The 13,081-nt window shown below is 50.1% G+C and overlaps 5 protein-coding genes across 5 annotated transcripts; 3 read left to right on the top strand and 2 right to left on the bottom strand.

Annotated features, from left to right (window-relative positions):
* Positions 1–170: 170 nt before the first annotated feature.
* On the bottom strand, positions 171–3,135 carry N7500_004150 (coatomer subunit beta'; the record flags this gene model as incomplete). The annotated part of the gene is made up of 6 exons (XM_056675296.1): positions 171–1,379; positions 1,438–2,706; positions 2,764–2,795; positions 2,856–2,877; positions 2,931–2,993; positions 3,118–3,135. 6 exons carry the CDS (start codon positions 3,133–3,135, stop codon positions 171–173), a joined length of 2,613 nt encoding a protein of 870 aa, XP_056535821.1.
* A 679-nt stretch (positions 3,136–3,814) lies between these two features.
* N7500_004149 (complex I NDUFA5 subunit family protein) lies at positions 3,815–4,651 on the bottom strand (the record flags this gene model as incomplete). The annotated part of the gene is made up of 3 exons (XM_056675295.1): positions 3,815–3,878; positions 3,931–4,035; positions 4,101–4,651. The coding sequence occupies 3 exons, from the start codon at positions 4,649–4,651 to the stop codon at positions 3,815–3,817; spliced, it is 720 nt and encodes a 239-aa protein (XP_056535820.1).
* A 411-nt stretch (positions 4,652–5,062) lies between these two features.
* On the top strand, positions 5,063–7,388 carry N7500_004148 (putative disulfide isomerase; the record flags this gene model as incomplete). Its single annotated transcript, XM_056675294.1, has 4 exons — positions 5,063–5,289; positions 5,345–5,426; positions 5,483–6,976; positions 7,029–7,388. The coding sequence occupies 4 exons, from the start codon at positions 5,063–5,065 to the stop codon at positions 7,386–7,388; spliced, it is 2,163 nt and encodes a 720-aa protein (XP_056535819.1).
* A 760-nt stretch (positions 7,389–8,148) lies between these two features.
* Positions 8,149–8,998, top strand: N7500_004147 (cytochrome b-c1 complex subunit 10; the record flags this gene model as incomplete). The annotated part of the gene is made up of 5 exons (XM_056675293.1): positions 8,149–8,151; positions 8,319–8,371; positions 8,665–8,718; positions 8,787–8,934; positions 8,990–8,998. The coding sequence occupies 5 exons, from the start codon at positions 8,149–8,151 to the stop codon at positions 8,996–8,998; spliced, it is 267 nt and encodes an 88-aa protein (XP_056535818.1).
* Positions 8,999–10,248: 1,250 nt separating this feature from the next.
* On the top strand, positions 10,249–12,105 carry N7500_004146 (amino acid permease; the record flags this gene model as incomplete). The annotated part of the gene is made up of 3 exons (XM_056675292.1): positions 10,249–10,510; positions 10,579–10,690; positions 10,758–12,105. 3 exons carry the CDS (start codon positions 10,249–10,251, stop codon positions 12,103–12,105), a joined length of 1,722 nt encoding a protein of 573 aa, XP_056535817.1.
* Positions 12,106–13,081: the final 976 nt, after the last annotated feature.

Here is a 13,081-nt window from a genome sequence, read left to right as displayed (position 1 = left end):
AGAGACACATGACAGCGAATTAACAAATGAGAAAATGTAAAAAAAAAAGTCGGACACACGTTAAGACGCCGCTCGCAATCAAGAATGAACTGACTGATCAGCCAGAAAACAAACGATCAACCTAACTCTACCAGAAAGTCACCCAACAGAACCCGGTGCTTTTTGTTCGTTTACTCGGCTTCGGCAGCATCGGCCTCATCCACTGCGGCCTTTTCGGCCTTCTCTACCTCATCATCCACCTCAGGTACGCCATTGGTCGCGCTCACGGGCTCTTCATCACCGTCGACATCAATCAGGGATTCAGAGGAAGCGGGCTCGGGGACAGTACTCTCCTTCTCTAGACGAATGTACTCGTCCCACTCTGGGAAGAGATCGTCGTCGGTAGAGGCAACGTCGGGGGCACCGGGTGGGACACCGATGAGGCGGGCAACCTTGGTCTTGCCAGATTGTTCTAGGGATTCCTTCCATTGAACAACGAGTTTAGGCGCACTCGAAGGCTTGTAGGTCTGGGCGAGGAGGACTGCCTCGGCGATGCGGTTGGTCTGGATGAGAAGAGCGATGCAGCCTTCGATATCTCCTAGGGACCACAGAGTGGAGAAGGCGACATTGTGGAGGCCTGACTCCGAGGCCTGGGCGGCCAGGGCCTTGAGACCTTCGCGGTTGTTGCTAGCGGTGTGCAACAATAGCAAAGAGCCGACGTCCTTGGCATTGGTGAAGCACTCTTGGGCCAGAGCAAGATTCCAGCCGGCAAGGGCAGCATCACCGACAATCTTCCACTTATGCTCGACGTTAGCCTCGCGAGCAATCGTGAGTGCGGTTTCAAGATCGTTCAGCGCAAGCGCGAGCTCGAAGCGGTGCTCGGGGTCGGTGGCGACTTCCAGGGCCATTTCCTTGTATCCCTGGCCTTCGAGGAAGCGGGCGACCTTGTTCATCTGGTCTTGGGGGACATCCTTGAGAAGTTCGGATGCCATTTCCATATCGCCTCGCAGAACCACTGTTTGATATTCAACCATGCTGAGAGAAAGGCTGAAGGAGACAGCATTGACGTCTTTGTCGGCAAGGTAGATACGACCATCCCGGGGCAGGTAGCCAAGAACGTACATCGGTTGGTCGAAGTGAGAGATTGTGTAAGTCTGGTCACCGACAAGGTAGTTCAGACGGTTCGTAGAGTTAGTGTAGATGAAGCAATCTCCGACCCACTGTCCAGTTCGAACGGTCTCGTTGATGGTAGCAACCAACTCAACAGCTGCCTCAACTCCGTCCTCATCGGCTTCGCCAGCGTTTAGGCCATTGATATAATCCTCGCGAGAGTAGCGGAGAACGTAGAAATCATCTTCACAGGCAAGGGTTACCAATTCGCCAGATTCGGACCAGTAGACCTGTACATGTCGATTAGCATGATTTCCAAAGATTATCACGGGAGATCAAACAACTTACGGACTTCGGGTCGGCCTCAATTCTTCGAACCAGGCTGCCAGTCTCCCAATCAAAGAAACCAATACCACCTTGGCCCTTCACACCCAGAAGAACACCGCCGGAAAGACCCTCGGCTTGGAACCCAACATCAAGACCGGCGCTCTGCTCCTTGAAGTTCTTGAAAATTTTGACACTTGTCGATGACTCGCGGATAGCATAATCGTTACTGTTGTCTTTCGCACCCCAGGCAAAATCAAGAGCCTGCCCAAAGGCCTTGTTTCTCCACGCTAATGCGGTGTAGATGATGTACTCCCCGTCGCCACAGACAGAAACAAATCGTCCATTGGCGGAGTGTGTCAAAGTCTGTGGGTACACCTCGCACTGTCCCAAGTCCTTTGTTGGTAGAGAAAGCGGCTCGCCATCCTTGACAGTAGCATCACCACCCTTGATCATGGAAGACACGACCTCATTGTGTCTCGCCCAGATGAGCTTACCAGATCCATCCATTGATACGGCGGGCTCTTCCCGACCCATCTTCACCACGACAGCTCCATCGTCGAAACCCATCGCAATTCCCTGTCTACCACGCTGGTAGGAAACACACCATGCTCGTTCTAGACCATAGCTTAATGACTGCTCCAGGCGATAGGTGTTTGCGTGCCAAATCTTAACGGTGCCATCTTCAGAACCCGAGATAATCACAGGCAATTCGGGGTGATAGCAAGCGAATGAGACATTACTTGTGTGGCCCTCGAGTGTTGCGATGAGTGCCTTTGTTGTGTAATCCCAAATCTTAACGGTCTTGTCGTCAGAGGTGGTAAGGAGGTATGGCTTATCAGCGTGTGGGTAGTAGTCGACATGGTTGACACCTTTCGTCTCGTGGGCTTCGAGTGTGAAGTTGGCATGGGGAGAGCCGAGGTTCCAGATCTTCACGGTCCGGTCCAGACATGCGGAGGCGAAAGTGTTGGTATCTTTAGGATTGATCGCCATGCCCATAACATAGTGGCTGTGGCCCTCAAACACTTGCACACACTTCCAGCCTTTCTCCCAGTCCCAAAGCTTAATTGTCATGTCATCGGAGGCTGTGAGCACAAACGGCTGGGTGGGATGGACGGCAATAGAACGAATGTAATCGGGGTGTGCTTCGAAGGAGGTGATCTTTTCGGATGTGTTGTAGTTATAGACCCGGAGCTGGAAGTCATCTGAACCGCAGACAATCCAGTTCTTCCGCGCAATGAATCGACCGGCGCGAACAGGGACATCGGTGAGTTCGAAGGTTTTGATGATGGACTAAAAGGCAGACAATTTAGATAATGATATGGTGAGTGTGGATCTGTGTTAGCTTACCTGCGATTCGTAAGACCAGATGTAGACATGGCCTGGACAGGAAGGTAGTTAGCGCACTGGACATCTCGCAGACTGCTCCTCTCGAGACATACCGCTATACAAAGTCGTCAAGATCTAAGAAAGAGATTAGTTTGAGCAAAGCTACCGAGTGGATTGTAAAAGCTTACCCATGGCTCTGTAGGGTGGAAATCGATCCCCTTTACCCGCTCGGAGCGGGCAAACAGCTGCCTCTATAACGTTTATCGTCAGCAATCTCTCCAATTGTGGACGTCCACCTGCGAACTCAGATCGCTGAAACTCCTGCAGGACAGACTCGCAGCTCTATGGAGCACTTTATCATCTGCATTTGCGTACCTTGACGTCGAGCCGCATGTTGTGTGGGGGATGAGAGTGTTTGTGTGATGCGGCGTTGGGCCTGTAACAGCGATAGGTGATTCCGCGAGCCGCTCAGACAGCCCAATAACAGGGAGGAGCGATCCTCGGAGCAGGTTATTAATTGGAGGAATTAATAAAGGATTGAGATGGAGGAAAGCTAGAGTGAGAGCGCTTCATTCAGGGACAGCAATGTATGTGTCCACAAGGGATTCCCGCCTTGGCTCACCGCCTTCCAGTCCGTCTATTCACTATACAAATGTCCTACAGATTCAGTTGCATGAAGGAAGCTATACTGATTTGCTGTATGACATTAGTAGAATATAAGCTTAGGCTCTAGGTAGAGCTTTGGATGAAAGACTAATAGCTTGAATACTTGTGATATACTTCCCTGTATATATAAATAATCATCGCACCGATGTGCAATACATATAGACGTGAAACACGAAGACTAATGAGCTCCATGCTATGAAGATGCGTCAATCGCATCAAATATTTCCCCAGAGGAATTATTGCTACCACCTCGTTGATCGAATACACAAATCAGGTGCAATCTAGTAGTTCTACGACTAACCCTAGATTTCAGATGATTAAACCCACAAAAAATGTATTCAAACACAGCGACACCTCTAGTAATAGTTACAGAGATTAAAATGCACAGCCAGTTCAGCATTGCTGTTTAGTTACCGCGCTCGAAGTAAGTCCATTGTCCAGGTCGGGGCTTCTCCTCAAGTTCCTCCCACCTGTAGAAGTGTCAGCAGTAAGCCTAGACCGCAAACCTCGAATTTCACTTACACCTTGGACTTGGCCAACTCATCCACAAGCTTAAGCTCCGCCTCTGCGACCTGAATGATCTCTTCAATAAGGCCGGCACCGATTTGCTGTTCAACGTGAGAGATCCTGCGCAGGTTAGCACGCTATTGCCCGATTTTTTGTGGAAACTTCGGAGATACAGGTGCACGTACTGATCGGCATCAAGAGCTGGCTCGCTCTCCCATTTCATATCTTGGTGGTAGAAGTCAAACTCAGCCTTTTCGGTGGTCTCGCTAGCCTCGTTCATGATTTTATGCCATTCCGCTTCTTGTTGCGGGGTACGGGCGGGACCCTCAGTTGTGGCTGACAGGCCTTCACCGTCCCATTCTTCGCCACGAGGATTGTCGGATCCATCCTTCTGTTGGGCAGCGGCGTGGGTGTAGCTACCGTCGGCGCGCTGGACCTTGGCGAAGCGCTCAGGTTCGGATCCTACGGTCTTGCGCACACGCTCCAACCAGGCATCGAATCCGGCGGGCTTTTGCGATTCAATGACCTGGAGACGGTGGCGAGTCAAAGCTTCGACGGATTGGCGGTAAGCGGAGGATTCGGGGAACGCCTGCAACTTCTGCAGAGTAGTCGAGTAAAGGTAGATTAAAGTAGGGCGAGGGCTGGGGTGGGTGAAAAGGCCCGTCAATCCGGTAGGAGCAAAAGGCTCCAAATACCGAGGCTTGACATTGGCCAGCAGTCGGAGTGTAGAACGCATTGTCAATGGATTTGGTGGTATTGAACTCGGTCTGTTCCAGGGAGATGAAGTGTTGAAGTCGGCCCGGAGCGGATTAACCCGATGTTCCACCCCAAGCGGCAAGGGGAAAGGCAACTCACCTTTTCCGATACCATCAAAGCCTCACATCTGGTTCTTTGTTTGGACTGTGTGCAGTTCTATTTTGCTTTCAGCTACGGGGCGCTATAGTCGCTAAGTGCTGTTTCTTTCTGTGAAGTGACCAGTGCCCACCCGAGCCACCAGTCTTCGCCCCCGTTCAATGTGCCACCTGTGACATTTCGCGATTACCCTCCCTATTTCGACCAGAGTCCTTCATTTGTGACACCTTGAAACCACCTATACTGTCATTTAAACTGCTATTGAAGTTATCCACCACCTTTATCTTCCACCAAAATGAAACCGTCTTGGCTAGGGTGGTCCCTCCTCTCACTGTTGGCAGCGCCTGCTTTGGGCACGCCTTCAGATGCTTCCTCCGACCAGGAATCCGGAGACGCACTTGTCAAGCGGAGTGGCCGCGGAGTGGACCCTGACACACCCACAGTATTCAATGGTATTACAGTGCCTCCGTTGACGCAGCTGACCCCGGACAATTTTGAGGAAGTGACCAAGGATGGTCACTGGTGAGGATCCCTTCTGCAGCAATCAAGAAACCGCTCAAGGCTCTAATTATTCTAGGATGATCAAACATTATTCCCCTAATTGCCCGCATTGCCGGACGGCGGCCCCATTGTACCAGACCTTATATGAGTACTATTACGTGAGTAGTCATTCCATTATTTTCAATCTCTGGGGCCTGAATCTGATTAGTGATAGACCTCAAATCCCTTATTTCTCTCTGGTTTGAAGCCAGATGCGCTCTCGTCTCTTGACTCCTTCACTGGCTACTACAATTTCCATTTCGGGTCCATTAATTGCCTGGCCTTTGGCGATTTCTGCAAGAAGATGAATGTCGAATTTTTCCCAGCGTGGGCGTTCTATGATATGGGAGTTCAAAGCGAACCACCCGCTGGTGCCAAAACGATGTCAGAGATTGCCGCTATGGTCGAAGCCAAGCTCGAGAAGATCAAGCCTGGGTCCCGACCTTCGCAAGGCGTCCAAATCCCAAAGGCTAACGCTAAGAATATGGAAATGACCGCCAAACCCGAAGTGATAAAGCCCGGTGCGAAAACAGCTGTTGAGAAGCAGAGTATCGAGACTGCGGAGTTGGAAGGCGTTAGCCCTGAGTCTGTCAAGGCCAAACTCCAAGGACGGCCTGCTAATCCCCAAGGTGTTTCCATCCCACTCACTGCGGAGAGCTTCCAAAGCCTTGTCACGACTACCCATGATCCCTGGATCATCAAGTTTTACGTTCCTTGGTGCCATCATTGCCAGGCTCTAGCCCCGAACTGGAACTCGATGGCCAAGGAGATGAAGGATACTCTCAATGTTGGCGAAGTGAACTGTGAACTTGAGAAGCGACTTTGCGAAGATGCTCGCGTCAACGCATACCCGACAATCTACTTCTTCCGTGGTGGTGAGAGAGTCGAATATACTGGTCTTCGTGGCTTGGGAGATCTAATCTCGTACACTAACAAAGCTGTCGGTGTGGGCTCAAGCATTCAGGATGTTGATGCGACTACTTTTAAGCAGTTGGAAGAAACCGAAGAGGTTTTGTTCCTGTATCTCTACGATCACGCGACGACATCTGAAGATTTTGAGGCCATGAATCGCCTCACGCTCAGTCTTGTGGGACACGCTCGCATTGTCAAGAGTGACAGTGCTGCGCTTTCCGAGCGGTTCAAGATTTCAACTTGGCCTCGTCTTTTGGTCGTCCGCGACCGACGTCCCAACTACTATAATGCCCTTGCTCCTAAGGATATGAGAGATTTCCGTCAAATTCTGTCGTGGATGCAGACTGTGTGGCTTCCCATCGTACCTGAACTCACCGCATCCAATGCTCAAGAAATTATGGACGGAAAGTTTGTGGTTCTGGGACTCCTCAGCCGCCGCCGTAGCGATGACTTCAAGCAGTCCAAGCGCGAGCTGAAGGAAGCCGCTCTTGAATGGATGGACAAGCAAGTTCAGCTGTTCCGCCTCGAGCGAGCCGAACTTCGTGATTCCAAACAATTACGTATCGAAGAAGCTGATGACCGCAATGATCAGCGTGCACTGCGGGCTGCGAAGAACATGCGTATCACGATCCGCGAGGACGACAAGAAGCAAGTCGCATTTGCTTGGGTCGATGGCGACTTTTGGGAGCGCTGGCTGCGCACGACCTACGGCATCGACGTGGAAACTAGTGACCGCGTTATTATTAATGATCAAGATGTAATTTGCCCCTCGTGATGTTTGTTCGAGCACTATAACTGACTTCTTCTAGAACCGCCGCTACTGGGATACTGCTTCGAGCGGAGCTCCTATTATGGCCTCGCGTACCTCCATTCTTGAGACTATTCCTCTCGTCATTGCTTCCCCTTCGAAGCTGTCACCCAAATCCACTATCGGCACGTTCGAGACTATCTTCTTCTTTACTCGATCCCTCCTCAGCAGCCATCCCGTCATCTTCTTCATCATCTTGGGTGCCGTGATTTCTGTGGCCGCCATCTTTGGGCGTGGACGCCTCAGACGTAGTGCTGCGCGCGGTGGCATTATTGGCAACTCCAACAACAGCGGTGGCTTCTTCCACCTGGACGGCAAGGAGGGTTTCCTCAACGGAGGCTCCACCGACAAAGTCGACTAATGAGACAAATGTACAGTTAGGGTGTTTGGCTACGCGGTTCTTATAATCTTTTGTTTCCACTGTATTTGATTGATGCTGCTTTCCTCGTCATGCGTCTGTTCAATCCTGTCTCAATTGAATCTTTTTTTTGCATGTCAGTCTGAGGGGTTTTCGAAGCACATATCTTATTGCATTTCCTTCCATCCCATGAATTTTCGGAGTCTAGGCGCAGCTTCTCGAGAGCAAGGCTCCCTCGTATTAGCTCCATAATCTTATAATATTTTTCTCTCGAGAAGTTACGGTTCTCTCACTTGCGCTTCTGATCGTTCGTTCTTTCACAGCCGTCTCATGATGTAAAGGAAATCATCTTCCAATGTTTCAGGAAGGCGCGTCTCTTCTTCTGCGAGTATAACCCTCCCTCGCCCACAAAAATATGTGCTCGATTCTGGCACGTTCAGTTGATGAGGGACCATCTGATGCGTCCGTCGACGACAGACGATGTATGTATTTCACGGGTTTCTTGTGTACAAATGGTAGATAATATGAGACAAACCCAAATTGTAGCATTGTAAAATGATTCTCTCACATAAATCCTATCCTCGCCTGCTCAATACAATCTCATACTTCCAAAGGTCGAACGAAAACAATTACGCCTCCTCTCATTGGCCACTAGCCTCGAGGTCACGTGCTAACTCGGGCACTCCCGGTTTTCGTCGACCACCAAGTGCCAGCTCCTGTCTCCTAGCAATTGTCCCACCAAATTACTCCGGTGTCATTCAAAATGGTAAGTGTTCTCACACTCAGAGAATGGAGAAACCTCGTATTCTATTCCGATGTTTCTTACCCACTCGACCGCTTTCCGGGGAGAGGACCCTATCACAACCGGCTTCCGAGCCGCGGGATGAGACGCGATGGAAGATGTCACATCAATTGCTAACAAATGTCCTGTAGTTCGCCCCTACTGCTCGCCGCGCCGCGGCCCAGGCCTCCGCTTATGCGCCCAAGTGAGATCCCCCGCATTCTTTTCCCTCGAACCCCGGGTAGTACATCTTAGCCGGTAGTCAGCGTGTTGGACGAAGCGAATAGAGCATGGATTGGCACTCGCCAACAACGCAGCTATCCTAGCTGACTGGATGCCTGTCTTTCCTCTTTCGCAGCGGTGCTTGACGGGTGTCTGGCAATGTCCGAAGGGTAGCGGGGATTACAAGCCCGAGGGCTTCGGGGGAAAAGCTGGACTCGAAGAAGGCAGATCAAACAAGCAACAAGAGCACAAAGCTAACGCCTCGCTAATTTGCAGGTACACCGTCCCCCGCACCGTCGCCGGTATGACCCTTGGCACAGCCATCCAGGCGTGAGTATATCCCTCAATCGATGCTCCTCGGCGGGACAAGATACAGGGGCTAATGTCATTTCAAACAGTGGCACCCTTGCTGCTAGCTTCGGTGTTGCCCTTGGCAGCGGTGCTCTCTTCATCTTCGGCGAGGTTCCCCGTGTCCGCAACGACATCCTCCGCAAGCTTCCTTTCCTCGATACCTACTACGACCGCTCCATCGCCCCCGAGGACAACGTGAGTCAATTACAGTTGATTTGGAGACTTGAATTTGATGCTGATACTCTTATAGCCCTTCTAAATGATTCGCCGATGGTACATACCTGTCTCCCTGTTGATCGATATGAATCGGGACTTTCAAGGGACAGGCTGGGGTTGTGTGTAGAATAGCGATGAAAGTCTTTTCTGTTTTTAATACCACATAGAAACAGTTGTTTCAAAGTAAATATGTATGTCATGGTCCGTATGTGTGATTGTACAGTATCCATTTATAAGTTTCCCTGAGATTATGGGGCTGAGAAATCTAGAGCTCTTGGGAACTCCAGGACTCTTATATACCTCGGAGATTCGGAAATTTTATGGGGGTCCTTTCCGAACTAGCCACGCGTGTGTAACTGAATAACACTGTCGCGGACTGGACTTCGGAATATATAAATGCCATGCAAACAGGGGTTCTCCAGCATTCAATCCAAAGCCTCTTCCCCAACACGGCAGGTCCATCCTCAGATAAGAAGCCTCAAAAGGATAATAACAGCCCTAGAGGGTGTCAGAAAGCCAAATATACTCGTAGCTAATCAGCACCTGAGCACGATCGACACGAGTCAAGCCCTTATCTTTGTTATCATGATAGCCATGTTGCGCGGGTGTACATCTGCTGCAAGTACCACGCTAAACTTCTCTTAGGGCATAAGTCCCGTGAATACAACGCCTGGAGCTTCCTTGCTGGGACTGGCTACCTCTCTGCCAAGCTTGTAGCACCGATCGTCGAAGCCCTGTGCCACAAATGAGCGGTGATATCTCCGGTCTCTGCAAATCACAAGCTTGCAGAGTGAAGCCACTCCCATGTTCGAATAATATATCCGTTTACTCGGCTCATTATATCTTTTTTTATTTATCAACACCGATGTCATATGCTCTTATCGCGCCTCTTTGTACGAAGTACATTGCGGAAAGACCTGGGGAGCCTGGTTTCCATGAGACGTTCCCCTCACATATCTACCACTCTTTGCTGTGCAACGGTGTCGGGTCGTCCGATATCTATTATTCCGGGTTAGGCCTGGCCTTGTTGCAGCTTGTTTAGAAACCCATGTCTAGTTGGTCCTTGAGATCGCCCATGCGCGGGGCGAAAGGCAATATGCCCCGTGCTATGCGTAGATAAGATGATGCCACCCCCTGTCTGGTCAATACTGAGCTATTTTATTATATTTCCACTTCCCTAGACTGTTGCTTGAAGGTGAAAACATTCTTGTTCATCCCTTGCATAGTCATCATTCTATTTCGTTGGTATATATATCGCATACATTAAGTGCGGCACGCCTGTTTACTTCGGTCATGGGCGCAAGCATGGAGACCAAAACTGCCATTTCGGACATCTCTAAAGACCACCACGAGGTTAACAATGCCCAAGTGACTTCTGTGCTCCCGGATGGCGATGTGCCCTATACGGACCATGATATGGATGCCGATGAGAGGGCGATCACGGCGCTGGGTTACAAGCAAGAGTTCAAGCGCGAGTTTTCGCTATGGACGACTTTCTGCGTCAGCTTTGCTGTTCTGGGGCTGCTACCATCGTTTGCGAGTACCCTGTATTATGGTGAGTGCTTAAAAACATGTGCGTGTTATATTGGGTGTAAGATATAGCTGACGTTGATTGCGTTACAGGAATGGGATATGCCGGAACGGCGGGTATGGTATGGGGTTGGATTATTGCTATGATATTTATCCAATGCATTGCAATGTCAATGGCCGAGCTATGTTCAGCAATGCCGACTAGGTATAATTTACTGCTCGATATCGCATCCGAGAACTTGGTGCTCGGGGAAGGCTAACGTCTTATACAGTGGTGGTTTATACTACGCTGCCGCAGTCCTCGCACCTCCAGGCTACGGACCCTTCGCCGCTTGGATCACCGGTTGGTCTAATTGGATCGGACAGATAACTGCAGCGCCATCAGTCAACTACTCGCTCGCCGCAATGATCCTCGCAGCAGTCTCAATCAACAACCCAAACTACACCCCGACACTATGGCAGACCTTCCTGCTGACAACCCTTATCATGATCGTGCACGCTGGAATCAGCAGCATGTCCACAAAGCGCGTAGCGCAATTCAACTCATGGGGCTCAACATTCAACTTCATCGCGCTGATCGCAGTCCTCATCTTGATCCCCGCCAACACAACAAACAGCCCGAAGTTCACACCCTCCAAAAAAGTATGGGGCGACATAACAAACCTAACCGATTTCCCAGACGGCGTCGCCGTGCTCATGACTTTTGTCGGCGTGATCTGGACGATGTCTGGCTACGACTCGCCCTTCCATTTGAGCGAAGAGTGTTCGAATGCGAGTATCGCCTCGCCGCGCGCAATCGTGCTCACCTCCGGCGTAGGTGGGCTGATGGGCTGGTTCTTACAGCTGGTTGTTGCATACACGGTGCTGGATATCGAGGCCGTTATCGATTCCGACCTGGGGCAGCCCTGGGCGTCATATTTGTTGCAGGTCATGCCACAGAAAACAGCTATCGCTATACTAGCCTTGACGATTGTCTGTGGGTTCTCCATGGGCCAGGGGTGTATGGTTGCCGCGTCGCGGGTCACATATGCCTATGCTCGTGACGACTGTTTTCCATTCTCGAATTACTGGAAGCGGGTGCATCCGTCTACGCAGACGCCGGTGAATGCAGTTGTTCTGAATACCATCCTCGGCATCTTGATGTGTCTTCTAATTCTAGCCGGGGAAGTGGCGATCGGCGCTTTATTCTCTATCGGCGCTATTGCGCAGTTCTTTGCTTTTGCTATTCCTATCACCATTCGGGTGTTCTTTGTCGGTGATCGGTTCCGCAAGGGCCCCTGGCATCTAGGCCCCTTTGGTCCGTATATCGGTGCTGTTGGTGTTACGTTTGTGTTTTTGATGGTCCCGATATTGTGTTTGCCTAGTGTTACTGGCAAGAACTTGACGCCTGATGACATGAATTGGACTTGTCTTGTTTGGGGTGCACCAATGGTGGCGGTTACAATTTGGTGGTTTATTGATGCCCATCGCTGGTTCAAAGGTCCTGTGGTCAATGTTGAGCATGCCATTCATGCGATTGAGCAGGAGCCGATCATTAGTGAGGGTATCGAGCCTGACTTTCCAGCGACCGAGGCAACTGCTTTGTCGCGCAAGGCGGATGATCCAGATAATCCGATCTAGATCTCCGAGTTTGTGCAGAAGTGGTATTCCAGTTTTGGTTCAAGGTTCGATATCTATGTTGGTACTCTATAGCTTAATATAATATTAAATGTCATAGCCGCCTCTTCGAGGCATGTCGCACGTTATTACATTTCCGGGGCGATTTCGGTGGTTTTGTTTGATACCTTCCATCTCTTAGTAGCCAAGTAGTAGAGACGGATGAAGACCGCCAGTCAAAGAGTCTTAAAGCTCTCAATCTGATGCATGCAATACAAAAATATCTTCGTCTTCACGCAGAGACTTCTATCTGTGAGTAGTAGTGATGGCCGCAGAATCCACCGACAAAGATGTAAGCATTTGCCACCTGCCTGTCAGAAAGCACAATATAGATCTGGCTCCATAAATATGGATCGATCTGACAGAGTCACATGGAGCCCGACCCAGTGCCCCTCTTGGATTGATTTAAGGCTCGGATGGCCGTGTGGTTCTTGATGTAGAAAATGGAGCAAACCCACTACTCCACCAGTTCCATATGGCTGAGAGAAGGTTCACTGTACGAGATCCGTATGACATTCTACTGGGGATAAAATGATTTTATACGTTATATCACCTGTATTATACCACAGGGAGGAGCTGAAGAAGAATTGATCCTTTGCATATATAACCGAATTAGGGTTACTCAAGGATGGATACGGAGTATACAACATAGAGCACGTCATATTCCACCGTAAATGATATTATGGGTTTCAAAGAATAGGCCAGAGCTTAATATGCAAGAAATATACACTGCAGGACAACCATGTAAATTGCTGATCGTCTCTTGGTTGCACTTTGTACATGCTACCTCCACGCGAAGGGAGAACCTACACCACTTGCCCTCTAAGAAAGTAGCAAACCAATCAACAAATGCCTAGACCTTAAAAACAAGCCCAGACACGAAGCCGACTATTTAAAATCCAACTCAATCCCTAAAGTACCGAAACCAAGCAGCCGTCTC

This window comes from Penicillium coprophilum (genome assembly GCF_028826855.1).
Source record: "Penicillium coprophilum strain IBT 35676 chromosome Unknown utg000002l_segment0_segment1, whole genome shotgun sequence".
NCBI classification, from domain to species: domain Eukaryota; kingdom Fungi; phylum Ascomycota; class Eurotiomycetes; order Eurotiales; family Aspergillaceae; genus Penicillium; species Penicillium coprophilum.
The sequence above is the reverse complement of the archived record's forward strand: the minus strand, read 5'-3'. Positions and strand labels throughout refer to the sequence as shown.